General features: G+C 49.5%; 1 protein-coding gene across 1 annotated transcript in view; it reads left to right on the plus strand.

Annotated features, from left to right (window-relative positions):
- Window positions 1–1470: 1470 nt before the first annotated feature.
- Window positions 1471–27735, plus strand: part of ABCC8 (ATP binding cassette subfamily C member 8) — a 72890-nt gene continuing 46625 nt past the window's right edge. The window contains exons 1-8 of the mRNA XM_028116825.2: window positions 1471–1618; window positions 2901–3042; window positions 7607–7728; window positions 12771–12937; window positions 14148–14390; window positions 15285–15473; window positions 22203–22367; window positions 25393–25548. Coding sequence (XP_027972626.2) covers window positions 1471–1618; window positions 2901–3042; window positions 7607–7728; window positions 12771–12937; window positions 14148–14390; window positions 15285–15473; window positions 22203–22367; window positions 25393–25548 — 1332 coding nt within the window. The remainder of the gene's footprint in view (window positions 1619–2900; window positions 3043–7606; window positions 7729–12770; window positions 12938–14147; window positions 14391–15284; window positions 15474–22202; window positions 22368–25392; window positions 25549–27735) is intronic.

The raw sequence follows: 27735 nt of genomic DNA on the forward strand, positions 1-27735 counted from the left end.
TCTGCTCTCCCCAGGCTGTTCACCCAATCCCACCTGCCCTTTGCCAGGGTGCCCAGTTCTGCTCTCCCCTCTCCCAGAGCCTGAGGCAGAGCTGAGACCTTGCCTGACAGCATCCTCTAAAGGCTAGGAGCCTCAAATCCTGGGGAAAAGGGCTGAAAAGAGCTTCCCTTGGTGTCCCCCTACCCCTGAGAACGTGTGTATTTATTCTCCATATCCCTAACTCAGGGAATTCTTCTAAAATCCAACCTAAAATCCCATTTCCCCCTTCTTTGTTCATAGGATGTACACTTTTTTTTTTTTTTTTTTTGGCCAGGGACCTGTGAGAATCTCTCCAAAGGTGTAGGAATTCATTACACTGTCTTTCTAATTCCACCAGGTCCTTTCACTCCTCATGCCTACTGGTATCAGGTTAAGAATACGGCCCAGGGTGACATTCTCTTTTTCCACCCCTCCTGGCTGCCTCCCATTGCTTTCCCTGGGTTTAATTCCCTAAGTGCCTCTTTTTCAGCCTTGGGCAGGGCCCCATTCTACCCATTCACCTGACAGTCGCTAGAATGTTCTATGTATTAGATGCATGCCTGAGGGAGATGGGTGGGGGGGTGAAAGAGGGGATCTGAGGCGCTGGGTTCAGTTATGCTTCCACACTTGTTGGTGGTGAGAACTTGGGTCAGTCAGGTAACTCCCTGAGCCTCATTGCCTCATCAGAAATATGGGAGAAATTATAACCTGTACTTAGCAGGAGTGTTGAGAGTTCCCCTTTGTGACAGCGCTGGATACACCGTAAAGCACCCATGAGCGCCCCGCGCGTGGGACCACTTTTGAAAAATATGCCAAGCGTTCCCCAAGGTAATGATCTTCACTGCTTTTCTTATCCGTGTGGGGTGAGGGCTTGCTCCACTCTGCCCCCACTAGGACCCTCTGATCCAAATACATCCATCCTCGCCAAGTCCAGGTGAGCCCACATCTCGGCCCTGAGGCAGTGAGCTCGCACTCCAGATCCGAACGCGCCCACTGGGGACTCACTCGGACCCTCCTCTCTTCTGCCCACCCCCTCCCACCCAGACTCGAGCGTGCCCACCCACCCAGCCTGCCTTCCCTCTCTCCTCCAGCACACGCGCGCAGCGGGGCACTCAAAGCGCCCCCAAGTACATCTGGGCTCGCGGGCCGCCACAGCTGGAAAGCGGGGGCCCCACGCGGCCCGGCCCCTCCGGCTCCTGGCCGCCCCCCCGCCGTCCGCCCCCGCCCCGGGCCGGGCAGGTAATGGAGCGAGGGCGGGGTGGGGGGGGCGGCGGGAGCGCTGGCGGGGTGGGGCGGGGCCGCGGGCGTGGGGCGGGGGCCTGACTGCCCGGCCGGGCGCCGAGCGGCGAGGGACAGAGGCGCGGGAGGTGCGTGGAGCCAGCTGCAGCCGCAGCCGCAGCCGCAGCCGCAGCCGCAGCCGGAGCCCGCGCCCGCGCCCGCGCCCGCGCCGCCATGCCCTTGGCCTTCTGCGGTAGCGAGAACCACTCGGCCGCCTACCGGGTGGACCAGGGCGTCCTCAACAACGGTTGCTTCGTGGACGCGCTCAACGTGGTGCCGCACGTCTTCCTGCTCTTCATCACTTTCCCCATCCTCTTCATCGGTGAGCGCGCCGGGAGCGGCGGAGGAGGGGAGGGCACGGGCGGGGAGGGAGGAGGAGGAGGCGGCGCAGCGCGCCGCACTGCTCTCGGTCCCCCTCCGGGCCCGCGACCGCCGCTCGCCTCCCTCCGGGGGTCCCCTGCTCTGTGTTCTACCCCGCGGTCCCCGCACTCGCACACCCGCTCATCCCCTCACCCCCCCGAGGTGCCCCCGAACCCGCACCAAACACAGCGGACGCTCCGGACCCAGGGAACCCCAAGTTTTCTACCGCAGAGCCAGAGCTGAAATGGAGAACCGGAAAAGCAGAGGTTTCTGTAGGCGCTGGAAAGGTCGGGAGGGTCTCGGGCTGTACCCCCAGTAGTGCTGTGTAGGGAGCCAGGACACCCTTCCCCCAAGGCACCCTCCCTGTCAGCTGAACCTGGGCCCAGAGAGGAGCGCAGCCTGGCCTCAGAAGCCGGGATGGAGGCCCTGTGAACCCCTGCGCTTCCCGGGGCCGAGCCAGACAGTGGTCAGTAGCTTCTGACGTCCCCGGGGGTGGGGGGGTGGGGGGGTGGGGGGGTCCCACGCGCCCTGGGCGAGGAGAGGCGGGAGCTAGGGACTTGGGTCCCCTTCCTCTGCTACCCCACCTGGGTCAGCGTCCCTGCCTGAAAGCCCTCTGCAAAGTTGGGCACCACTGTCAGGACCATCCTACATGCCTCTTCACTGGGGTCCCCCTCATCTCTCTTTCAGACCTTGAATTTTCCAAGCTGGCTAGAGCTCTGTCAACTCATACCGCGTCCCCTACCTCTGCAAAACTTGTTAATTCACTCTAATTAAGAAAAAAAAAGCAAATTTTAAAATTCATATACAGCTTTTGGGAAGAAAGGAGAGATTGTCATAAAATTAAAAAAGGGAAGGATGCTGCGCAGGCATTGATGCTAGTAGTTATTGACAAAGACAAACAATTAGAAATTGGGAGGACGCATATGTAACTTATGCTTATATGTGTATCAAAAATTGTACCAGCATTTACACTTCTGGTCTCAAACAAATGGTTTATTTACATGATAATTTGTCAGACAAGAGGTCAGCATAGAAAATGAGTACTTGCATAGGTGGGCCTGCATGGATCCAGGCTTCATGCTGGGACATTTAGGTCACACATACCAGACCTGGGCATTCTCATGCACAGGTGTACAAATGGATACACTCCCCACTGCGGACCCCATACCTACGCACCCTCCTGGGGCTCATGCACCCCTTCCTGGTGAGCCAGGCTTCCCACCTCTTCCTGCCTCTCCTTGCAGGATGGGGCAGTCAAAGCTCCAAGGTACACATCCACCATAGCACGTGGCTCCACTTCCCCGGGCACAACCTGCGCTGGATCCTGACCTTCATGCTGCTCTTCGTCCTGGTGTGTGAAATCGCCGAGGGCATCCTGTCTGATGGGTGAGTGTCTCAGGAGAGTGGATCTATCCCAAGGTGCTTCCTGGAAGGCCAGGGGAGACCCCAGTTCACCTGCATTCCAATGAGGCAGTAACATTTGCTCATAAATCCAGCAGTTGTTGACCCAACATCTTCTGTGTGTCAGGTTTTCTGTGCCAAGTGCTGGACACAGGTGAGACCCAGGCCCTGGCCTCTGCGTAGCAGGGTAGAAGGAATATGGATCTCATACCAAGACCCAGTGAACAATCCTAGAGCTTCTTAGAATGCCCCAACTCTTGGAGTTGCCTTCTTGGAAAGAATAAAAATCACTCTTGCTGAAGACCTTTCCTTGGTTCCCAGTTGTTTTCAGGGTCCCAGGTGCTCAGCCTGGCATGTGGGGTGCTCCCAGTCAGCACCCCCCACTGTCTCTAGACTCATTCCCAAGGCCTCCCCTCACCCACCTTTCCTCTGGGCCTCACAGCACATTTCCTCACACCCCTGCCACTGCACAGATCATACTGTATGTAAAGTTTATGTCTGTTCGCAAAACTGTCTCCCGCTGAGTGAGAGGGGCCTCAGAGTTGGGTTTAATTCATCTTTGTCGTCACAGCACAAGGCACACAACGAAGCTCCAAAGACATTTATTGGCTCCGTAAGAGCATAAGTGAAATAATGCTACAAGCAAGAACTCTGGGAGGGGGACAGGAGGGCAGGGCTGGCCAAGCTTCCGGGTTGAGGGGGCTTCTGAGCTGAGTCTGGAGGGGTGACAAGGGTTCTGACAGCAGAGGACTCCAGAGAAAGAGGGCCAGGGAGGCAGGAGGGAGGAGGAATAAAGGCAGGGGGAGGAAAGGTTGGGGTGGGAGCAGTGCACGGGCGCTGGAGCGTGAAACACGTGCAGAGGAGTGATGGTGGCTGGGACTTGGAGATGGGGTTGGGGGCATCTCCAGAAAGGCTTCGAATGCCAGGCTGTGTCTGGGTTGGATTTTGTCAGCAGTTTGGAACAGAAGAGACACATGGTCAGCGCAGCACGAGGCGTTTCCAGGGCAGGCTGGAGGCAGAGAGAGGCTGGAGGTAGAAACAGCACTTAGGAGGTGACTGCAGTAGTCTAGGTGAGAGATAACTGCAGCCGGAAATGGTGTGTCAGCAGCAGGGGTGCGGAGGAGGAGGAGATGAAGCCGCCATCTCACGGAGGAAGGCTCAGTGACTGCCTGGGCGAGGGGGTGGTACAGGGTGGAGGGCATTTGGCTAAAATATCAGAGGTCCAGCCACTCTGAGCTGGAATCAGACTATGCCTGATTCCACTCTGGCCGGCTAGACAGCAGGGCGATGGGGTCCCCCAGCCCACACACAGTACCTCCCCCTCCCACCCCCAGTGTCCCTGCATGCTGGCTCCAGCAGTAATCTCTGTGACAACTGCTTGCCTTGGGGCTCGTCCTGCTTATCCAAGTCCTCCAGACCAGCAAGAAGACTGCCTGTTGCCACATAACTAGCAGGAGAGAAGTCCACCCCCACGCCCCCATCTAGACACCCCTTCCAAAGCAGCACAAACGCTCAAAAGGGCAAGGATGCCTATGAGTCCTCAGGCCAAAAATTCTCACTGGGTTATAATTAGCGGGGTGGCAGAGAGGGAAACACCCCACCTGTGGAGAAGGTAGACCTGGGGCATCTGCTGGGCTTCTGCCACCTACCAGCTCTAGGACTTTGGACCAGCCACTCAGCCTTTCTTTCTTTTTTTTTTTTTTTTTTTAAGGTTCTATCCATTCATTTGACAGAGAGATCACAAGTAGGCAGACAGGCAGGAAAGCAGGCAGGCAGAGGGAGAGGGAGAAGCAGGCTCCCCGTGGAGCAGGGAGCCTGATGAGGGGGCTCGATCCCAGGACCCTGGGACCATGACCTGAGCCGAAGGCAGACGCTAGACGCTTAACCATCTGAGCCACCCAGGCGCCCCAACCTTTCTGGGCCTTACTTTCTCTACCTGTGAAATGATCAGCACCATCCCTGCCTTGCCCGCTTCACAGAGCCGTGGAGGATGAAATTAGAGCACGAACGGGGTACAGAATGGCAGAGCCCTGGGGCAGAGAATACATTCTCAGAACGTGGGAGACGGGAGTGAATCAGGTCAGGGACTCCCTCCTGCCTGCTGTCAGCAGCCCCTCCTGTGGGCGCTGCATCTGTATCCCGTTTCTCCCCCAGCTCAGTGCAAACTACCATTCCCTCCCCAGCAGGCAGGTTGGCTCTGGAACTGGACACTTGTCACCTGGTCTTTGTGGGTCTCCATCTGTGGGGACACTCCCCTGGGCAGGCAAGCATGAAGAAAAGACATAGGAAGGGAGCAGACAGGAAGAGAAACCACAGATCCTGCCATTTGGCTCCCCCAGGCCACCCTGGCCTGGGTTTGCAGACCTACCTGCAAGTGTAGGGGCAGGAGGCAGGGGGACTAGTTAAAGCAGTGGTCTTCAAACTCTAGTCTAGTTTAGGGTAAGCCTCATTTACTGCTTAATTAAGGCATCTTAAAATTTGTAGGGTTTCCTCTCTTTTCCTTTGGGTATGATTTCTGTGTGATGCTTTGAATTTAGAACAACCAAAGCAGTACAAGTTAAGAGAGGAAACACTTTTTTTAGCAATATAACTAGAATGTTTTCCTAGATCACCGTACACTGGAAAAAGCCCATACCTAAAGCTTTTACCTAATTTCTAACCTAAGTTAGTGTATCTTATTCAGTAAAGCAGCCAAAGTCTATTTTGTTAAGTCATGTCATGAAATATTTATTTCAACTCTGGTTATTCTTCATCTTATTTAATTATATCAAATGTTTATCATTTCTACCTCCTATTGCAAAAAATGAATTTATTCAAACTTATAACATTTAAGATGTCACTTAAAAATGTGTGAGGGAGTATAGTGTTTTTCAAAAACTTACTTCAAGGAGTACAAAGGCAGGAGTTTTGAAGCCCCCTGCAAAGGGTGTTGGTTGCTCCCAGTGACCCCACTAGTGACTGATTGCCTTGTACCTCCTGTATGTCTTTTGCTGAGAATATCCACCAATTAAGGCTTAAAGAATATCAACATTTATGGTCTCATTTAACAAGAAATTTAGAGGTCGCCTCTCTAGTTGGTTTGGTGACTTAGTGATGTCATCAGGGACCCAGCCTCTTCCCATCTTTCCATGTGTCGGCCATGTCTTTCCCCATGGTTATAATATGGCTGCCTAGCTCCAGGTATCACTTAGGGAGGAAGGCAAGGGCAGAGGAGACATGCTCCCACATGCCTCTTCTATATGCAGGATATCATTCTCTGCAGGCTTTCCTTTGCATCTCATTGGCCGGAATTGAATTATATGGCCACCCTTAGACCAATCACTGGCAAAGGGGTATGGAATTGCATGGCTGCTTGAACCAATCACTATCATTCCCTAGGCTGGGCACATTGCTGCTAGAACATACTTGTGGTTCTTTTAGCTAAGCAGAAGGGGAACATGTTATTCGATAACAGCCCGCAGTGCCTCTACACCTATACGCTAGTCCTACCGGACTACTTAGGGCCCCTGCATGGCTCTTCTCATGTCTTCCCTCCTCTGTTGAACTCTTGTTCATCCTTCAAGGTCCAGCCTGGTGCCACCTCCTCTGTGAAGTTTTCCTTAGTTGCCTACCTGCTCCTTGTGCTCTCAGCATTCAGTCCATCTGCAATATCACTTCCCTAGACTGCATAGTTAGACAGTTAGTTCTGAGCATGGTTGCCCCCTCCCTACTGTCAGCTTCTTGAGGGATGCTCAAGGGCAGGGATGCTTGGTGTGCTGGATAGAAGGAACAGTGCAAGCAAGGGTATCACTGCAGGGTGTCCCAAAATGGCTTCAGCAGGAAGAGCAGGCTGGGCGGTGCTGAAAAAGTGGCTTGAGGCCATTATCACCTGCACCTTTGGTCCCAGGCTCAGCAATGTGAGTGTTGCTTTCTGTAGGAAACTGTAAATGAGGAGACTAAGAGTACCGACCTCATGGGATTTCATGAAGATTAAGTGAGCTTATATACATCACGTGCTCAGAGGAGTGCCTGGCACAGGGTAAATGCTCTGTAAATATTGACTACCGGTGTTGTCATTACAGCACCCGGGGCCGGGGGCCAGTGCTGACCTACGCTGTTCGTGGGAAATGGGGATGTCACTGAGAGAGTTGTGGTGGACAGGCCCCTGTACTACCCAAGGGGCCCCAGGGACAGGAACCCAGCTGTGTTCACTACCAGAGAGGGGGTTCCAGGTGAGGCTCTGCAGCTGTGACTGCCAAGGCCGGCTTCCCCATGCTGGCTTTTGTAGGCATGAACCCAGGGAGAGAAGGCCATGAGTTCCAGAGTCTGCACACTGAGCCCTCATAGCATTCTCATGTGGACTCCTGGAGCCCTAACCGGTGGGCATGTGTGGGGTATGTTTGGGCTGGGCAGAGCTGCCAATATACAGAGTAGAGCTGTGCATATGATCCAGAGGCCCTACTGTGTGCTGAGCCCTAAGCGCAGGGCCTGGGCTGGTCTACTGGGGCATTTGGCACATCTACCTCCAATCTCTCTTTCTCTCTCTCTCTCCCCCTCTCCCCCATCTCAGGGTGACGGAATCCCGCCATCTCCACCTGTACATGCCAGCTGGGATGGCATTCATGGCCGCTGTCACCTCCGTGGTCTACTACCACAACATCGAGACCTCCAACTTTCCCAAGCTGCTGATAGGTAGGGGAGCGGAGGGGGTGGAAGAGGGGTAGTCACCTTCATTCGTTCCTCCAGGTAATGTTTGCTGAGCACTTCCTAGGTGCCAGGCACTTTTCTAGGTAGCTAGAGGTTCAGAAGTGGAATGGAAAAAAAATCCCTGCCTCCTGGTGGGAGGAGACTGGCAAGCAAAGACACTGAATAAACAAATAGGTAGGAAAGATGCTACGAAGAAAATAAAGCCGGGCAAGGGTTTGAGAGTGATGGCAACGTAGCTGTCTCTAGAGGGTGGTCAGGAAACACCTCTGGTAAGAGAGAGCATGTGTATATTTCAGGGAAGAATTTTCCATGCTTTGGAACAGCAAGTGCAAAGGCCTTCCGGTAGGAAAAAAATTGGCAAATAGGCCAGTGTGGGCAAAGCCAAGAAAGGGGAGGGATGGTAGGAGATAAAGTCAGGGGCCAGGAGGGGAACAGGGGAGACTCCCAGGCTTTGGGTCTGAGCACCTAGGCAGATGATGGTATTAATAACGGACATGGCAAAGGAGCATGGGTTGGGGTTTGGGGAGTTGGTGGGTGTGGGGGCAGGTTGGGACATGTTGAGTTTCAGACAACCAACTCAAGTGTCAAGTGCACAGTTGGAGAAATAAGTCAGGCGTTCGGGGGAGGTCAGGACTGGAGATAGACGTTCAGAGGTCAGGGGCTTATAGGTGGCATCTAAAGCTTGAGCCTGGCTGAGGTCACCTGGAGAGAGAAGAGAAAGACCCCAAGACTAGGGCCTGCCGTCTGTGAACATTTAGAAAGATTCAAGAAGGAGTGCCTAGTTAGATCTTCTGACGCTGTGCGGCTGGGGTCCCAGGCAGAAACAACAGCGATGAATGTTTGTGCTTGTTGAGCATGTACTGTGTGCCGGGCTCGGTGCCAAGCTCCTCACATGCATTATCTCACTTGATCTCCACAGTCTCCGTATTGGAATCATTGCTATCCCCATTCCACAGATGTGGACGCTGAACTCAGAGAGGCTACAAATAACAGCTCAAACTTTCATTTAACACTTGCTATGCATCAGGCATGCTCCTAAACATTTTATATATATTAACTCGTTTAATCCTTACAACAACACTATGAGGTCAATACCACTATTATGTCCCTTCACACAACGGGAAATTGAGACCCAGAGGTTAAGTGATTTACACTCCTCTTGCCAACTAGTCGAGGGCAAAACCAGGTTTAGATCCCAGGAGTCTGGCACCCAGGCAGGCTCTTAACCTCTTCTGAGACTGTGTGTCTAACTAAGGGTCTTCAGACTGCTTGGGCCAAAGGTATAAATCTGGAGGTTTGCCTCTATGTTTGGCTCCATCTGCATGTCTAAGGTCAGGGCTGTCCATCTGGCTGGTAGGCTGCGGTCAGACTGTGTATCATTAAGTCAGGCTATGATTTTTAGGAGTCACAACATCTAATTGACGTCTGGAGTCTGGAACACTCTGTGCTAAGCCAGAGACAGCACAGTGTCATGAGCGGGCAGAAGGTATTTCCCAAGCTAGTCGCAGGTCTGCCTTCCCAGGTAAGGTGGGAGCTGGGCTCCGTCAGCATCATCCAGGGCATCCCCTACCTGGGTGATGCTATGAGAGTGTGGCTGGGGAACCAGGGAGCAAGTGGAGAGAAATGATAGGTACAGACAGCAGAGAGCCTCCCTCTCCTGAAGCTTCTGAAGCAGCTCCTCCTGTATAGAGAACCCCTTATTAACCCCAGGGCCTGGCTGACCAGTGCCCCCAGAAACATCCTGTCTGGGCATCTGGCAAGTTTGTTTTCTCATTCTCCAGAAAGCACGTAATGTTCTTTCTTTAAAGCACAAATTGCTACCAATAGATGGACCGTTCTTTCTCCAAAGAATAAGGACTAACTTCCTCCATTCCCCTTTGTTAGGGTTTTGCGCTACAGAACCAGTAAGTCTAGAACAGGTAAAAGCAGAGATGATGCACCCTATGAGCTGCAGGGATTGAGGGCAGTGGGTATTGGGGAAACAGCTGGCCCTCTGAGAAGATGCCTCTCTGGTCAGGTCAGGAGTCCTGCAGAAAGGTGAACCCTGATGTGGCTTACACTGTCCCACAAAATAACTTTGGTCCTGAGGCCCCAGATGAGATCAAGGAAATGTTCTGTGAAAAAGTCACATCTGAGCTGGGAACCGAAGGATAGGTAGGAACTAACGAGGAGAAGGGAGAGGAGAATGTTGCGGGCAGAAGGAACAGCATGCGCAAAGGCCCTGAGGCAGGAGAAGCATGTTAGGAAATCTGTAAGAAAACCAGGGCCTGGAATGCAGAGAGCAGAAGAGAGCTGAATTTTGGAGGCTGGAGTGGCAGATGGGGACCGTACCAGGCAGTGCAAGCATTGATCTTCATCCCATAGGCACTGAGGCTTAGGGTGTGTGTGTGTTGGGGGGGGTGTAACTTATATATAACATAAAATTTACCATTTTAACCACTTTTAAATACACAGTTCAGTGCCATTAAAAACATTCACATTTTTGTGCAACGATCACCACCATCCATCCAAACTACCCATCTCCAAAACTTTTCATCTTCCCAGACTGAATCTCTGTGTCCGTCAGACAATAACTCCCTGTTCTCCTCTCTCCCTTCAAGCCCTAAAAACTACCGTTCTACTTTCTGTCTCTATGAACCTGACTACTCTAGGTACCTTATATAAGTGGAATCATACACTATTTTGTCCTTTTGTGACTGGCTCATTTAACTTAATCTAGTACCCTCAAGGTTCACCTGTGCTGTAGCATGTGTCAGAATTTCCTTTCTTTTTAAGGCTGAGTAATATTCCACTGTACAGATACACCGCCTTTTGCTTATCCACTCGTCCATCACCCAAGTGGTCACTTGGGTTTCTTCCACCTTTTGGCTCTTGTGAATAATGCTGTTAGGAACATGAGTGCGTGAGTTCATATTTGATCAGATTTATTGCTCCGGAGGCTAGACTGGAGGCGGGCAAGAGGAAAGTGGGGAAACTGTGAGAAGGCTCTCAAGGGGAGATATGATGGCAGCCCCCCAGAGATAGGATGGTGACCCAGCTGGCCCAGGAGTTTAGGAGGTAAAGGAGACAGAACCTAGTAATAGGTGGGGTGTGGAGAAGGCGAAGGAAGACACGAGGGTAAGGGGAATTCAGAGCCTGAACCTCAGCAGCAGTCCCTGTGTCATACCACCGTCCTTTTCTCTCAGTCAAGCACTAAGCTTTGGCTGAGGGCTGCTATGTCTGGCACTGGGGAAATAGCCCTGGGGCTTAGTCCTAGGTCTACCACTCACTCCCTGTGTGACCTTGGACATGACACTCAGCCTCTGCCTGCCTCAGTTTCTCTATCTGGACAGGAATAGTTAAGTCCCTGCCCACGTCACAGGGTTGTCACAAAGAGCAAATCAAACCACATCTGTTAGGACCTGTGTGAGGCATATTTTCAAGTCTGGGCCCCCATAGGTGACCTCATGAAGGACCAAAGAGGTTCTGAGGCTTGGGTTCTGTCTGGGGGAGTGTAGGTGTGGAGGCAGCTTGATGGCCTCCAGCTGTGGGACCCTTGTGACCTGGGGACCACACCAAGCAGAGGAGATTATCATCCTAGTCCTGGGCCAGAGGCAGGCAGCGCACAGAAAATAGGCACTTCTGTCCTCTGTCCTGGTGCCTTCACCCAGGGACCTGAGATAGATGGCATTTGTCCCTCCCTGGGCAAGTTCACCATCTTGGCCTAATTCCTTGCCCTGGGCAGACCCCAGCTTTGATCTCCAAGAGGTGCCCTGGCATTCATGTGACCAGGCCCACCTAGGGTTGGAGGGCGGGGTGAAGATGTCTCCTTCTCTGTGGTCCCACCAGAGAGGAGCTCTAGGGGATTTAGACTGATCTTGTCTGCATATGGCTCTAGGGAGCCAGGGGGGAGGAGCTGCCCACACTAAAGTGACTCCTAAAGGGGGACTAGTTATTGCTGCTTTCTCTTGTTGCCAGCTAGCGGTGGTTTATTAGCAGGTGGTGGTGGTGAGAATTTAGAGATTAGCTTCTGACATTTAGGGTCCCAGGTCTAAAATCTGGAGATGATAACAGTATTAACAGTTGATGTCCAAAGAGCACCCACTGTGTGCCAGGCCTACTGTGCCCAATGCTTTCCATACATTGCTCACAACAACCTTTGAGGAAGTACTATTATTATCCCCATTTTATGGGTGAAGAGACTGAGGCCCGAATGGGTTAAATGGCTTACCCCTTAAAGTACAGGATCTGAGCCCAGGTGTGTCTGGCTGCAGGGTCCTGCTCTAACGGCTATACACACTGCCTCACAGAACTGTGACTTACATGTCGGTACCCCCCAGGCCCCCAGGCTCCACAAGGAGCATCATCATGCTGTCGTGGGCTCTGGACTGGGCACACTCAAGCTTGCAGTGAGCTTGGGCAGCTCACATCCTCTTTGGGGCCCCAGTTGCCTCATCTACAAAACGAAAGAGCAGATTGCAGAACCTTTAAGATCCTCCCAGCTTGGAAATCCCACAAGCAAACCATTATAGGATGGAGCCTCCGGACATGGGCTCCGGGTCAGGCTGGCCCAGTTCTGCCACCTGACCGCCCAGCTACCTGAGCCTGCCTTCCTTCGTCCATTCAGTCCGGGGTGGTGGCAGTTCTCCCCTCACAAGGTGACTGTAAGGAATAAGTGAGATAATACTTAAAGTGCTTGCTTGGCACAGCGCCTACAACTTATTTAAACCAAAAAAACAATTTATTAATTACTGTAAAGGGAAATTTGGCTGACTTACAAGACAGCTTGACTTACAAGATTATTGCTGTTTTGAACATACCCATCATGATGTTTTAATGTATGTACACCAGCTCAAAATTACACACTTACAGATTCACACACACAGCCCTTTACTCAGAAGGGTGCTCTCACACCCATAACACTGGCTTATTCACTCACACACATGCTTCCTCCCTGACACACTTCTTGTCTCCCCTTCTCTCCTATACCCTTGCACACATGTGAGTGCATATGTGTGCGAATCGCACACACATACTCTCGCCTGCAGCCCTGCTAGTCTACTGGACCTTGGCCTTCATCACCAAGACCATCAAGTTCGTCAAGTTCTATGACCACTCCATCGGCTTCTCACAGCTGCGCTTCTGCCTCACGGGGCTGCTGGTGATCCTCTACGGGATGCTGCTCCTGGTGGAGGTCAATGTCATCAGGGTGAGGGTAAGCAGGCCACTCCTGGGCCACCCCAGCACCCACCTCAGGACACACCTGGGCCAGGGTGGAGCCTTTCCCTCCCAGGTAACCCAGATTAGCAACCTCATATGTGCCCTTCCACTCTTGGTTTAATAATAGAATACCATATTCTTGTATCTATTCAAGGTTCTTTTTTCTCAACACATATAAAAGTTTTTCCTCTCAATATTCATTTTATAAAAATAGGATCATATTATACACAGTTTTCTGCATCTTGTTTTTCTCACCCAACAGGTATCTCTTAGGACACCCTCCAAGTCTGGTATGGCTAATTTAGTTTTCTTAATGGCTGCATAATATTCCATCAAGTAGATGAGCAATAATTTCTTCAGCCATTACCCAATTGATGGGCCTTCGCTTCATTGCCAAGTTTCTGCCTTCACAAATAATGGTGTATAAACAGACTTACATCTTTATGTATCGCTGCTTTTATTTCTGTGGGAGAGAGTCTAGGGAGCGGAGTTGCTAGTTCAGATGGTCTGTGTATTTTAAATTTCAATCAGTGTTGCAGATCATCTTCCAGAAAGACTATAATCTACCAGCAATGAATAAGAAAACCTTCTCCCTGCCTCCAACGAGCAATGGGCCAGCCCCATTTGGGGTGATGAGTATCAAGTACTACTTGAATTTGCATTTCTGACACCCCTGTTTTAGTTGGTGATGTACAGGGTACAAAGGCCAACTATATTCCATGCCTCAAATGACCCTCACAGCACCCCGGGGATGTGACTACCACCCACTTTTCAGACAAGGAAACATTTGAGATGAGAACTCATCCAAAGACACCTTGCTAGTAAGTGGAGGAGGCAGGATTTGAGCCGAGGTTTGCATGACTCCACGTTCTGCAAACCCAACATGAAACATGGTCGTGTCCTCAGATCTGTGAAATGGTATATGGGAGATTTCTGCTCTTCCCCAATCCAACTTCAACCCAACCCAGCCCAGCCAAGGGAATTCAGAGTAGACCTCAAGGAAGAATTACAAGTGGGGAGGCCCTGGCACTGGTAGCCAAGAGGTGCGGAGTGATCCTTCTCCTGGGAATAGGCAAGAGATAGCCCCATATGTTAGAGGTCAGGGTCAAGGATGGGGTGCCACAACCTCAGATCTTTTCTGGGGCAAAGTGGAGAGGGGTGAGAAGTTACATTTACCTGTCCCCGGTGACCCATGTTCCCCACAGAGATATATCTTCTTCAAGTCACCAAGGGAGGTGAAGCCCCCTGAGGACCTACAGGACTTGGGGGTACGCTTCCTGCAGCCCTTCGTGAACCTGCTCTCGAAAGGCACCTACTGGTGGATGAATGCTTTCATCAAGACTGCCCATAAGAAGCCCATTGATCTCCGAGCCATTGGGAAGCTGCCCATTGCCATGAGGGCCCTCACCAACTACCAGCGGCTCTGTGAGGCCTTCGACACCCAAGCGGTCAGTGGGGGCCCTGCCACACCATCCATTTCCCCTCCCTCCAGGTTAGAGTCACAGATGGGGACCTCTGAAGGCATCAGGTCAAACCCCCAGTAGGGCCCACTGAGGAGAAGAGGCTTGCATGAGTCACACAGGGAACCGGGGACAAATCCAGAAGTTAAGGTTCATAGGACAGTCCCAGCTAGAACAGCCCTTACAATTTAGGTCATCTGAACTAACACCCTCATTGTCCAGATGGGGGAAACTGAGGCCCTGAGAAGGGAAGTGACCCCACTGAATTCCCTCATGTCCTAAGTTCTTCCTTCTAGAGCTCAGTGATGAGAAAGGTGGGAATTTTCACCCATTTTAAAGGGGGGATTTAGTGGCCTGATACTTCTAAGAACTCTTAAGCTGAGCCAGGCAGAGTTCTCTCTATCTCACTGCCATGGAAACAGAGACCCCAAGAAAGGCCGTGACCTGCCCAGAGCTGGGCCACAGCCGGTAGGTGGCAGAACCAATCTCCCAACTCCCAGTCCCATGTTCCCTCACTGCCTCTGCACTAGCACAGTGGGGAGACACTGAGGCAGATGCAGTCGCAGGTGGTGACAAGTGAGGGTGCCACCTGCCACTTCCTCATTGCAGTGCTGTGCTCCTCACATCGTCCCTGACCAGCTGTGTGACCTTGATCGAGCACTGGCCTCAGTTTCCCCATCTGGACCATGTTGGTGTTGATAGGGCCCACCTAACTGTGTACTTGGTGACTCAGTGATTTCTTCCTGGAGTTCACCCGTTTGCAGCAAATATGGCCGCTGGGTTTCTCCAGGCAGTAGGAGCTAGGGACTTCCTGGGAGGCCGGGCCCTGCTGCGAATGGGCCCTCGGCCCTTCTGACCGGGCCATGGGTTCTCGCTGGGCAGCAGAAGGACTTGCAGAGCACGCAGGGGGCCCGGGCCATCTGGCAGGCGCTCTGCCACGCCTTCGGGAGACGCCTGGTCCTCAGCAGCACTTTCCGCATCTTGGCTGACCTGCTGGGCTTCGCCGGGCCACTGTGCATCTTCGGGATTGTGGACCACCTTGGGAAAGAGAACCGCGTCTCCCAGCCCAAGGTAGGTCACCCCAGGGGTAGAGCAGAGCCCCCTTTGGAAGATTTTCCCTTGTACATGAGAATGTGCAAGAGGTCAACGTGTGTGCACTTCAGCTGCACCGGGTCAGCTCCCCACACTGGCACAAAGCCTTTGGCAATATCTCCCTCTAGAAGATGCTCTGCATCCAGTTAACAAAAATGCCAGGAGGCAAGCTGATGGGAGGATTTACGGTGCCCCACTCTCCTCACCATACCATCACTGCCATAATACCTCTCCCAGGTAGTAGTCATTCGGAAAGTTGTAGGAAGTGCATTTGTTTACCCAGCGTCTAGGGCTTCTCTGATTTGTTGGATATGTTGGCTTCCGTTTACATCATCTTTGTAGACTCCAAATAACTTCTCATGATCTGACTGCTTCAATTCTGTATATTCTGGCATCCAAGGTTCCACAGGTGCATCTTGGAGGCTGCTATTGGCGGTGAAGGGCAAGGGAATCCTCCGTGGGTTTCTCCCCCCAATTCCAGATTTCACTCAAAGCTGCCCCAGTTTTATGAATATGTTGGACTTTCCCATTAAGAATTCTTTGACAAAAGGATTCCATGTCTTAAAAATACTTCAAACTCATTGGACTAGATGGTATCTAATGGCCTTTGCAGCTTTAAAGATGCTACAGACTGAAATGTGTTGGACCAAAGAGGCAGGAAATCTTTCTGAGGGTTTATTTTCCCTGCTTGGGGCAATAGCATCCACTCTGTTGATGGAGTGGGGTACTTAATTCCTTCCTCTGTTTCTTTGCCGCCACGTAGGTTCAGATGGTCACAAAATGGAAAACTTTTCACCTCTAACAAGACTCAGAGTTTTATTTTCCCAGCAGAAGTATCATTATAAACTTTTAACCATCAACAGTCCGAAAATGAGGCTGAGAATTGCCAATTAGCGATCTTAATGATTTATGACACTCCCTTGTGTCACACTATTCATCTCATTGGCTCTAAGATCTCAGAGAGCATTTAATCCTCGGGTGGTTTACATTAATTTTTCCCACGGGTATAATCAACCAGCTGAGTACTTCTGGTCAGGAATATGAGATACTCCAAGTCTGTTTGTCTGATTTATTCAGCAAACATTTATTGAACCCTACTGTGTGCCAGGCCCGGGTTGGGCTGTGGGAATCCAGAGGCAGTGGTTATGATGGGGCCTATTAACTATAATAACAACCACGTGCTGACCAATTAACGCATGCCTGGCTGCTTGTGGGAGTTATCCATGTGCTGTCTTCTTTCACGCCTAACACAACCTTTTAGGGTAAATACTTTTTTTTTTTTGGTAATAGCTTTATTGGGATATAATTCACATACCATACAACTCACAAGGTAGGTATTTTATCCCCATTTTACAGGTGAGGGACTTGCGGCACGGAGAGATTAGACAGTAACTTTCCCTAGGGTTTCTCAGCTACTTTGTGACAGAGTTGGGATCTGAATCCAAGTCTCTTTCACTCCAGAGTGTGGGCACTAGAACTGTCATGCTAAATTGACTTACTATTATCAAGCCATCACCTCTGGCTCCAAGGACTGTGAAATCCAATGGAGGAGAGAAATCCAAATCAAAGATTTTTCTACTGTGTCTTAAACGCTGCTATTAGGGCATATATACAGGGAACTGTGGGTAGAGGGAGTGACTAACTCAGCCAGTGGTCATGGACAGCTTCATAAAGGAACAAGTATTTTGCATGGGGCCTTGACATAGGAGTAGGAGTTAGCCAGGCTCAGATGGGCAGATTTCTAGTTCAACAAGAATGTGAGGATGCTTCTTGCTTATTTAGACCTTGATGGCTTTTGAGGCCTTCTCTGGCTTTTGAGCCTCTGAACTGTACTTGGCCCAAAAAGAGAGCGGAAAGGGCGGCTTCTCTTGTCTACAAGAGTGTCTCCTTCAGTTCTAGTCTGACTGTAGAGGACTCCAGAATATTTTACACTCATAATCCCACAGAAGCAAGAGCCCGCTATCAGGAGGGAAGCGACACTGGCCAGAGCCCTTCTCAGCTTGTTCACACCATTGTCTGCTTCCTGTGTTTCCCAAAACTCTGGTGGGGTTCTCCTGGAGAGAGAACTCTGAGGCAGGATGTGCCAAAGAGGTAGGGAGAACAACACTTAGAATCGTGGTTCATCTGAATGTCTCTTTTTTCTTTATCTATATACCAACCCTGGGATTTATTGCCCTCTCATTGGAATGCTCTTGTCCTGGTTCTTTGTTAGGCTGTAAATCCCCGAGACAGATGGCTCTGCCTCAGTGGCAGCAGGCCTTATCAGATTTAATATTTGTTCCTGCAACCCAAATGCAATCAGCAAATTACAGACATTGAAACAAGAGGTGAAAGTAAATATAAGTCTCCAGTGTCAGCAACAAAGAATCCTCAATCGTGTGGTCGCCTGGGATATGGCTTAATTCTCATTTGGGCTTCTGGCTCCAGAAAATGGGGGAAAGGGGTCATTTGCTGAGGTCATTTGGTTCATCCCCCTGCCTCCCAGCAGCTGTCACCCAGGGACAGGTGCTATTCTGGTCTTTATGAACCTACGAAGACGCTCTCCACGAGCAACCCTCTGTGAGAAAGCCCTTCTTTGGGCTCAGCCTCCATCCGTGCTGCTGCAGGCTGCACAGTGGGGCACCATTGTTTACTTCATTGTCAGTGGCCGCCCTGGCCTCTCTTCCCTTTCCAGGACACTCACTGTTGGCAAGAATCACACTGCCCTTGGAATCCGTGAGGACAAACATCATTTCTTCTTTAATTCCACTCCCCTGTCTTCTCTGCCACTCCCCTGGGAAAGCTGAGACCCAGGCTGGGTGCAGCCCATGACCTCTCTCTCTCTCCAGCCCCCTCTCCGGCCTAACCCCCACCCACAATCTGTCACCTGCCAAGGATGCCACTGATCTGGCTGCAGGGCAAGGGAACTGGATTCGTAAAGAACTGCCAAGCTTTGCTCTAGGCTGTCAGCTGAGCAGAGAAAGAACAGTATGGCTTTGGTCTGAGGGCCAAAGCTTCCAAAAGCTTCTAACTTCAGAGGGGAAATGTGTGTGGGTTCGTGAGTGTGAAAGTGTTTGTTTCTGAATGGGTTCTCCTGGGAACCGTTTATAATTCTGTATGTATATCCTTCTATTCGTCCTGTGTCTCTTGGTTTCTCTTTTTCCATGTGTGTCTATGTCTTCATTTGGGTACACGCATTTGTAGCTATCACTGTGGGTGACTGTGTAAATTGATATGCATTTCCATGACTTTGTGATGTCACTATGTGGGTTGGTCTCTTCATGACAATGCCCACGCAGCAGCTCTGGCCTGGCATGCCTCCCTTCATCTCACTAGCCCCTCTCAGCCCCCAAGACTCAGCTTAGATGTCACCTCCTCCAGAAAGTCTCCCTCTGGTTGGATGAGATGCTCCTCCTTTGTGCTCCCATAACATCCTGGGCTTGCAGCATCAAACACCCCTTGTCTCTTTCCCACCTCGACCCTGAATCCCCGAAGACAGGAACTGCATTATCTGACCTCCTTGTGCCCAGCACCCAGCTCCATGTCTGACACTCAGGGGCACAGGAGACATGATTCTTCAGGGATTCATAAAGAAGCACTCACCTACTGAGTGCTTATGCTTACTAGATACTTTCACCTGCATTGTTACACTGATTTCTCACAACAATTCTCTGGGTAGAAACCCGTTGTGGCCTCATTTTACAGTGAGGAAACTGAGGTTCAGGGAGATTGAGGTACCTTACATAAGGACACAGTGGCTAATATATAACGAGTCAAGACTCAAACTCAGATATGGCTAACATCTAAGTCCAGGCTCTAAACCACCATGTTAAATGGCTAAAGATGGATGGGTGGGTACGTTGGTCCATGAGTGGTCAAAGATAGCTGTCATGGCTTTTTCCCAGGGCCTTCCAGGGCTGGGACCGATGGGCGATTGACTTCTGGCTCCTGCCCAAATAAGAAGCAAAAGCCCATGTGATCCCTGTCCATTAAGCTCTAGAGAACAAGGGAAGGCGGCCTTTGCAGCCATACCTCTGGCCAGGCGGGGGCAATGAGGCTCAGAACCATAGAGTCAAGAGTCCTAGGTTCTAGTCCTACCTGTGGAATGAACCAGCTCAACTGCAAAATGGGCAGGTGTATAACTTCTATAGCAAGCAGATGGGGGAGGAAGAGCATATGCATTGGTTAATTTCAAATACGTATTGAGCCTGGAAACAAACACTTCCCTGAGAGCTTGTGAAAGTGTGAGACTAGGGCATCTGATCTTCCGAAGCATTTAACTCCCACCAGATGTCCAGTTGTAGGTCCTTGGCCTTTTCTCTCCAGCCTTCAAAGTGTTGGGCAATGTCCATGCCCTCACACCCATTTAAAGCTTCCCAGGGCCTGCCTTCCTTGGGCAGGACCCTGGGTCCCTTTGGCTAGTCTAGTACCCAATTCTTAATAAAAACTTAGCTCTTCTGGGCCCCATCTCTTTTAGGCTGTCTCTTTGAAGAGAGATCTAATAACACCTTAATGACTTAGACCTGCAGGGAGATTTTCATCTTAATAGGCCACAAGAAGTTGATCCAAAAAAATAGTTTCTGCCCCAACAGTGTGTGTTTTGTCGTGGGAAGGGGTCAAGGTTTCGCCTTGAAAGCTGTGAAAAAGGAATTAGTTGCTTTGCTAAAAATGTACAAATAATGAGCGTATTTAACAAATACCACCCATACTTTAACCAACATATGTGATCAGGTGATTTTTCGAGTCCACATTCTCCAGCCCATTGTTTTCTGATCGTTGTGAGACAGCACATGCATGGCATGCTCGAGGGCTTTTGTAGCAGTCAGTGTTCCCATGAGCATCAGAATATACCCAACTATCCCCTATGGATGCACAGGGACATGGCTTTTCACCTCTCCCTCTGCTGTAAACCAAGGATAGAACACCTTCATTTCCTGATGTTAAATGATTTCCTTTGGGGAAGTTCCCAGGATGTGCTTTGTTGCTTTAACATAATGGACTCCATTCTCCAGAGCTGGGTCTCTGTGGAAGGGTCTCTGTGGAAGATGGTAGAACCGAAGAGTTCCAAAGTGTGTTGGGTCTTCCCAAGCCCATGTGCCTTCATCTTTGACCCAGAACCAGCCACGTGGCCATGGGTCTGTCCCCCACAAGCTTGTAGGAGACTCGAGGTCAAGAGGCTGGGTGAGGCTTAGGTAGTGGATCTAGGGGTGTTTTTGGCATCACACAGGTTCATGTTCATGTTCATGTGTTCTGCCTTATCAGCATGTGACCTTGAGGCAGCCACATAACCATGCTGAAACTCCATTTCCTCGTACATAAAATTAGGATCATAAGGGTATTCTCATTGGTGTATTGCGAAGATGGAGTTCTGCACCTAACAAATACTGTGTCCTGCCCCTTCCTTCCCTGCAAGGTCAGGTCTCAACCCCTGCAGCCTCATTTTAAGGTCCATTTTGCTGCTTCCAACTCATCGCCCCCCCCCACACACACACACTTCCTTCCTTCTCCCTCTGCCTTTCCCTCTGGTGCTTTGATAAATGAGCCAGAGTCGGGGACTTCAGGCCTTGGTAGGCCTTCCTCTAGGAGACTTTAATTGTCTCTCTGTGTCTGCTTCCTGCTGTCCCCAAAAGGAAAAGACTCCTGTCCCACAGAGCCAGGGAGAGATAGTTCTAAGTTGCATGAAGCAGTAAGGGCTGGTTGAGAAGGCACAGTTGAAATGAGAGGCAAGATCTTTTGTACCATCAGACCATCAGAAAGCTCTGTATCCATGATCCAGGAATTTCTGACTCTAGGAAAAAGACTCCTCTTGGTGTTCTGACCCCTTGGGCCTGATCCTGGCCAGAGACGTGCCCTCAGACTCCTTCTCATCACTTTGTTCCCACCACCCTTCACCCTGCAGCAGCTCCCATACCCTGCAAATAGCTTTCAGAGTTCAGGGCAGAGTCTCAGGAAGGGGAGAGTGCTGTCTTCATGGAAACATTGATGTGGTTCTGCTGGGGAGCAAAGGACTTAATCAGGATCAAAGTTTTCCTGGGAGCTGTTGATGCTGAATTTGGAAACAGACATGCTGTTGTTTCCTGGTATCTTTAGCAACAGAGTCAAAACGTTTGGGTTTTTTTCCCAGTGCTTATCATCTGAGATCTTGTTGGAGGTGTAGCAAGAGGACAATTTCAAAGGAGGTCCCGGAAGCCCACAAGGCTGGGGGGGCTTCTGAAATCTTCTCAGTCCATCAGAGGTGATGAGTTTCCACCTCGCCTGGGAGCACTACAGTTTTCCCACTGGCCTTTTCTCCCCAGAAATTTCTACAGGGCTGGGTGTTGGTGAGTGTAGGATAAGACCTCAGGTCATTCCGGGTTTTTTTGTAGCAGAGAACACACATTGTGGGATTTGCTCAAGCAGTTCTGGTTTTGGCTGCTCTGATTCACTCTGTTTATTCTTGTTCCATTCAGAGTGAGCTCCCCTGGGCCTGGTGGCCACACAGCTGAAAGTCATATTTATGGGCACGAGGTTAGAGCTGGGCCACACTCTGTTCCCCTAGGTAGGATGATGAAGAGGGTATAAGCAACCCTCCCTGTGGCTAGAAGAATGTTTAGTTGGATTTATCAGACTGATTTTGCCCTTATACCCAGCTGCACAGACTTTGCAAGCATGGAGGGTCCTATAATAATGGCCACCATGGCACAGTAACAGGTATTAATGGTGGTCATCTCCGAATTCTCTTTCCCATAGACGCAATTCCTCGGGGTTTATTTTGTCTCGTCCCAAGAGTTCCTTGCTAATGCCTACGTCCTAGCTGTGCTTCTGTTCCTCGCCCTCCTACTCCAAAGGACATTTCTGCAAGCATCCTACTATGTCGCTATTGAAACTGGAATTAACTTGAGAGGAGCAATACAGGTACTTGGCTAATGATGTTTTCACTTCGCAGTAAAAACCACAGTATTCATCCCCACGGGCACTCAAGAATAATTCTGCGGTGAGTTTATCTTTTTGTTGTTGCCCTTTAGCAGTGCTTTGAAACAATAACTGTTGACAAAGCAGTGTAGGAGGGTGGAAAGTGCTTTGGGCTGGACTCGGGGAGTGTACGGGTCCAGCCTTGGTTCTGCCTGGCACTGGGTCTGTGATGTCACCTGCTCGGCCTTGACTGGGACAGACATCACTGATGGGTCACCTCACTCTTTCCTGCTGAATGCACATACAGACTCAGAATCCTTCTCCAGCTTCTGTTCCAGGGGTCTGCCACTGGTCTTCTTTGGGTGCAAAAAAAGAAACGAGTTTGACATACCAGAACTAGATAGCCTCGAGTATCGATTTGAGCTCTTAAATCTTGGGTCCTAACAAGAGAGATTTATCTGGCCCAGTGCGTCCCTTGGGTCTAGGTCCTTGCTCCTGCCCCCTATGGCTTCCTTCTCAGCCTGGGTTGAAAGGATGATCAAAATCAGGAAGGATTCAGGGCACTTCTAAGCAAGGCGGTGATGAGAGTTGTCTAAGTCCTAGTGTTTTCTTTAGAATTTTGGTTCCACTGTGGGGATGAGGAGACACAGAGTGATAGTGGTTTAAATAGCATAAAAGTTTGTTTTTCACACTGAGTCAGGGCTGGTATGGCAGCAGCACGCTCATCAGAGACCTTGGCTCCTTCTGGAATGCTGCTTTCATGTGACTTTTGTCTTATGGTTGAAGGTGGCTTTTGGCATTGTCACTATTAGGCCTACACTTAAACCAGCAAGAGAAGAAAGGTGGGGCAACAGGAGGGAGCGCTGCCTTCTTTTAAAATCATAACACAGAAGTTGCGCATATTCTCTCTCATCCCATTGATGAGAAATTGGCCACCAGGCCATACCTAGAGAGGCTAGAATTTGTGGTCTTTATTCTTGACAGTCCTATATGTCCCCTAGAAATTCTTCTTGTGAAAAGGAGAGAATGGATCCTGGGGGACAATTAGTTGATTCTGCCATACCCAGAAATTCCCATGAAGTCAGTGGAACACTCAGAAGTTGTGACCAAACCCAAAGCCACCTCATACTTCAGGACAGAAATGTTCCTCAGATTAACACCAACCGGTCCTTTGGGAGCCCAGGATCAGAGGCTTTACAGAAAAGGGACTGAGAGGAGAAGGGGATGGCCTGGGCTGGGTCCAAACTCCAGTTATCTTAGTATAGTCCACGTGAATGGCGCCCCCCCTGAGTTGTGTAGTGCACAGCCTGTGCAACTGTACATGACAATGCTGCCCATCCCCAGTGGTTTTTCACTGAGAAAAAGGTCATTTCCTCAGGAATGCCATCATGTGAGAACGGTGGAAAAAGCCCAGGAAATCTAAGACCCTCTGAGATTCCTAGGGGCTCAGAGCTAGGAGGAACCAAGCTATTCCTCAGTTCAGAAAACTTCTCTGAAAGGTTTTTTGTCCAGGTTCTGCACGAACTGGCAGGCACATGCCACCATAGACCACCATAGACGACAGTGAGTTTTGTAGTCAAACAGTTTTGTAATTAAATCTTTCTGTTTGTATGTCATAAATTACACATTGGCCCAGTATTTTCCAATTACACTCAAAGAGCCAAAAATGGGTTTTAAATGTATTAGCATGTAATTGTTTTTATCAAACTGTCTGATCCAGGAGGGCTAAATTCATATGCTATGAAAAGAAAATGCTAGCATTGATTATGGAAACAAATTAGAAAAACAAACCGCTTTTTCAGAGCTTTACATAAAATTATAGGTAAGGGTCCATGTCTTCATGAGTTTGAGAATAACCACAGTTCTTGCATGAAACATTATTAAGCGAAATTTTTGTACTAGATACATAATTTTTTGACATACGCCAGCTATTAGTCAGTTGCATATTTCTGTATATGCTGGTCTTTACTGAATAATGCATTCTTTGATAGATTACTCTATGTTCCTACTTCACTAAAATAGATTTATTATTATTCTTTGAAGACTGATTTCACATAACCTAGGCTGTGCATAGATCTGTCAAAAATGTCATTGCCATTATTTTACCCATGGTGTATATAAACTCACTAAAAGACGTAGAGTAGGTTCATGCTTTAAGCAAACCTGACCCGCAAATAACCTGGGTTTCACAAAAGATGAATTAAGGGAGCTGGGAATCCACGTTATAACAAATGCACAATAGAATTTCATTTAAGAGCAGGCATCCCTAGGGCATTGAAGATGGGAATGGATTTTTCCTTGTTTAAGAGCACACACCCTGAAAATTGCCATCTTTCTAGGAGGCATGACCACTCTGCACAAAGAGCTTTTAGGTTCAGAGTTCTCCCGTTACCGTGGCTGCTCCCTATCTGCCCTGGAGAGACAGAACAAGGTGCTCAGGGTAGCTGGACTCCCAGTGATGATAGGGCTGATTGACACTTGTATGTCCTGTCTCCCATAAGACCTTCCCAGGCTGACCGCCTGTTTTGTTTCAAGGCTCAATTAAGACAGGACTTGGCCTCAGAGCATCCCCCTGCCCCCGGCTAAAGGTAGCCGCATTAATACAGGCAGCTGCCCCACTTTATCATTTTTATGGCTCTGAAGTGTGTTCTCCACTGGCTTCTGGCAAATCAAGAATACAACTGGACCTGAAGATCTGCTATTAAGATTTAAGAGCTAATTAAGTCCTGTCCCCAAGGGAGAGGTCTTGCTTTGCTGGGGAAAGTAGCTTGCCTTGCCGGCATGGATTCCTCATTTGAATGCTGCCTTTCTGACTTGCTTGATCTAGAATCAAAGCCCTTTACCTCTCTGAGCCTTAATTACCTCATGTGTGAAATTGGAACATTAATTTTCCAATCGGTGCCCCCTTACAGCGCCGCTCTGTAATGTCTGAGAAAGTACCGGCCCATTGGAGACACATGGCATCTGGGAGAGGGATTAGGATGATGATGATTATGACAAATGTGCAACACTCTACTCTCATTTCCAGACCAAGATTTACAACAAAATTATGCACCTGTCCACTTCCAACCTATCCATGGGGGAAATGACAGCCGCGCAGATCTGCAACCTGGTTGCCATCGACACCAACCAGCTCATGTGGTTTTTCTTCTTGTGCCCAAACCTCTGGGCTATGCCAGTGCAGGTAAGGGCTGTGTGTCAGCATTGGCGGTGGAGGGCACAAAGTCAGAATCTTCTAGGACATGCACGGGGACTAGGAGCTCACCATCTTCCATTCCATGTTTGCCTGCACCTTCCACCCCTTTGGGGTCTCCCTGGCTCCCTATACTGTCTCACGCTCAGCAAATGGCCTAGCCATCTCTCTCAGCATTAAGGCTTTAAAAAAAGCAGCCAACCTTAAAAAAATTATCGAATCATCGTATGTGGAACAGTTTTGCAGACCTTAAAAGTTATGTAGCCACAAAGGACTTAATTACATTGAAAAACGTTCATGATGTATATTTAAGCCAAAAAAGTTACAAAATAGTATATGCAGTGAGCTTCGCACTGAATTGGAATGTATGTATATATACATATTTGCACAGAAACACATAGAAAAAAGAACTAGAAGGCCACATGGTGGGATTACGGTAATTTTTATTTTCTTTATACATTTCTAAATTCTCCAATAAGCGTGTATTTATTTTTGAAAATCAAAACCAGACAACCTTTGGGGCTGGCTCTGAAGGAGGTGGCATTCTCCCCCAAAGATAGTAGGCGAATCCTCAGCATGGCTTATCTGACCCCTGGGCTGATCTGCTCTGTCTTTCATCTGGAGCTTCTCCCATGGAGCCCGTGCTTCACTCTGGTGCCCAGACCAGAAGTGGGAATCCCAGAGCACCTGCAGGCTCCACAGAGACTGCCTGGTAGAGATGATAGTGCCTGGGCTTTGGTGAAACAGGTTGATTCAAATACTTACCTGTCTGAGCCTCAGTTTCCTCATCTATGAAATGGGCATGATTCCTACCCTTTGGAGTTGCTATGACGATTCAATTAGATGATGTAAGTAAAGCGCCAAGCAGAGTGCCTGGCACAGAGTAGTCACTAAGTAAATATCAGATCCCTCAAAATTGCACACTTTGGTGTGAGTAAGGACTTTATCGGTCCAGAATCCATTGTTCCTTGGGATGAAAATTCCACAAGCCTTAATCTCAAGTGATTTCTATTGGTCCTTCTTATCTGTCAAGCTTATATTTGAAAGACATTAAAGGAAAAGAGAAGGAGAGACTTGCACAGGGAGTCAGCTAGGCATCTTGATGCGGAGGTAGGGCAGGGAATCTGATGACCCTTTTTATGGGGACAGCCCTATATGCCATCCCCTATTACCACTTACCCATGCATAGACCCCTGTCTGCCCCCCTTCTCTGCCAAGCTGGATCGGTGACTACAGAAGCTATGGAAGGGCCTAGAGAGCTCATCTAATATAGTTACCAGACTTTTATCCACAAGAATGCTTTTTGTTGTGTCCCCTTAAACCACCTCCTTTGAAAGAGTTTGTCCACCAAACCTACTGTATTGTCATCATTACTATTATTTATAACGTTTATGGCTCATACATCATTGCTAACAATACTAACTAATAACACTTGCCTCAGCCTCTCTCGCTTGTGCAGTTAACCCTCCCAACAGTGGGGCATGGTAGTTTTATCTCCACGCATCACTTACCTTTGCTTATTTATCATGAAGTATCATTTGGTTTTCCATTTTTAATTCCTTGAAGGCTATACCTTTGCCACTAAGAAGAGGTTTCAGCAACCCTCAAGACCCAGTGTTACTACCCAGAGTTGACACAGTGCCTTCAACCTAGTCAGGATGCTCTGTGCAGCCTGGCTGGCCACAGGCCCTGCGGCTTTTGAGCATACCCAAACCAGCTCGGGAGCTCCCCTGCTTTATCCCCAAGACACTCCTTGATTTCTAATCTTTTTTTTTTTTTGATCACATATACTTTTAAAAAAGAACAGTTTCATTAAGATATAATTGACCCATTTAAAATGTGCAGTTGAGTGGGTTTAGCATATTCGGAGCTGTGCAGCCTTCACCATTTTAGAACACTTTCATCACCCTGGAAGGAAACCCGTGCCCATTGGCAGTCACTTGTCATCCCCTTTCGCAGCCCTAGACAACCTCTGATCTACGCATACTTTTGAAAATCTAATGAAACCTTCTCAGAAAAACCAATGTGCTTTCACACATTTTGCCTACAATTTCAGGGGTTTTGCTGGCCCCCTGAAGCTTACGAACACCATGTTAAGGAACTTGGCAAGAGCGGGGACTTCTTTGATTCCCCATACCATGGGCGCTGGAGGCCTGGAGAGGGTGGGCCGCACAGTGA

The sequence above is a fragment of the Eumetopias jubatus genome, unplaced genomic scaffold (assembly GCF_037043125.1).
Source record: "Eumetopias jubatus isolate StellerSeaLion01/CBP00866 unplaced genomic scaffold, mEumJub1_p1.0 scaffold_13, whole genome shotgun sequence".
Lineage (NCBI taxonomy): Eukaryota > Metazoa > Chordata > Mammalia > Carnivora > Otariidae > Eumetopias > Eumetopias jubatus.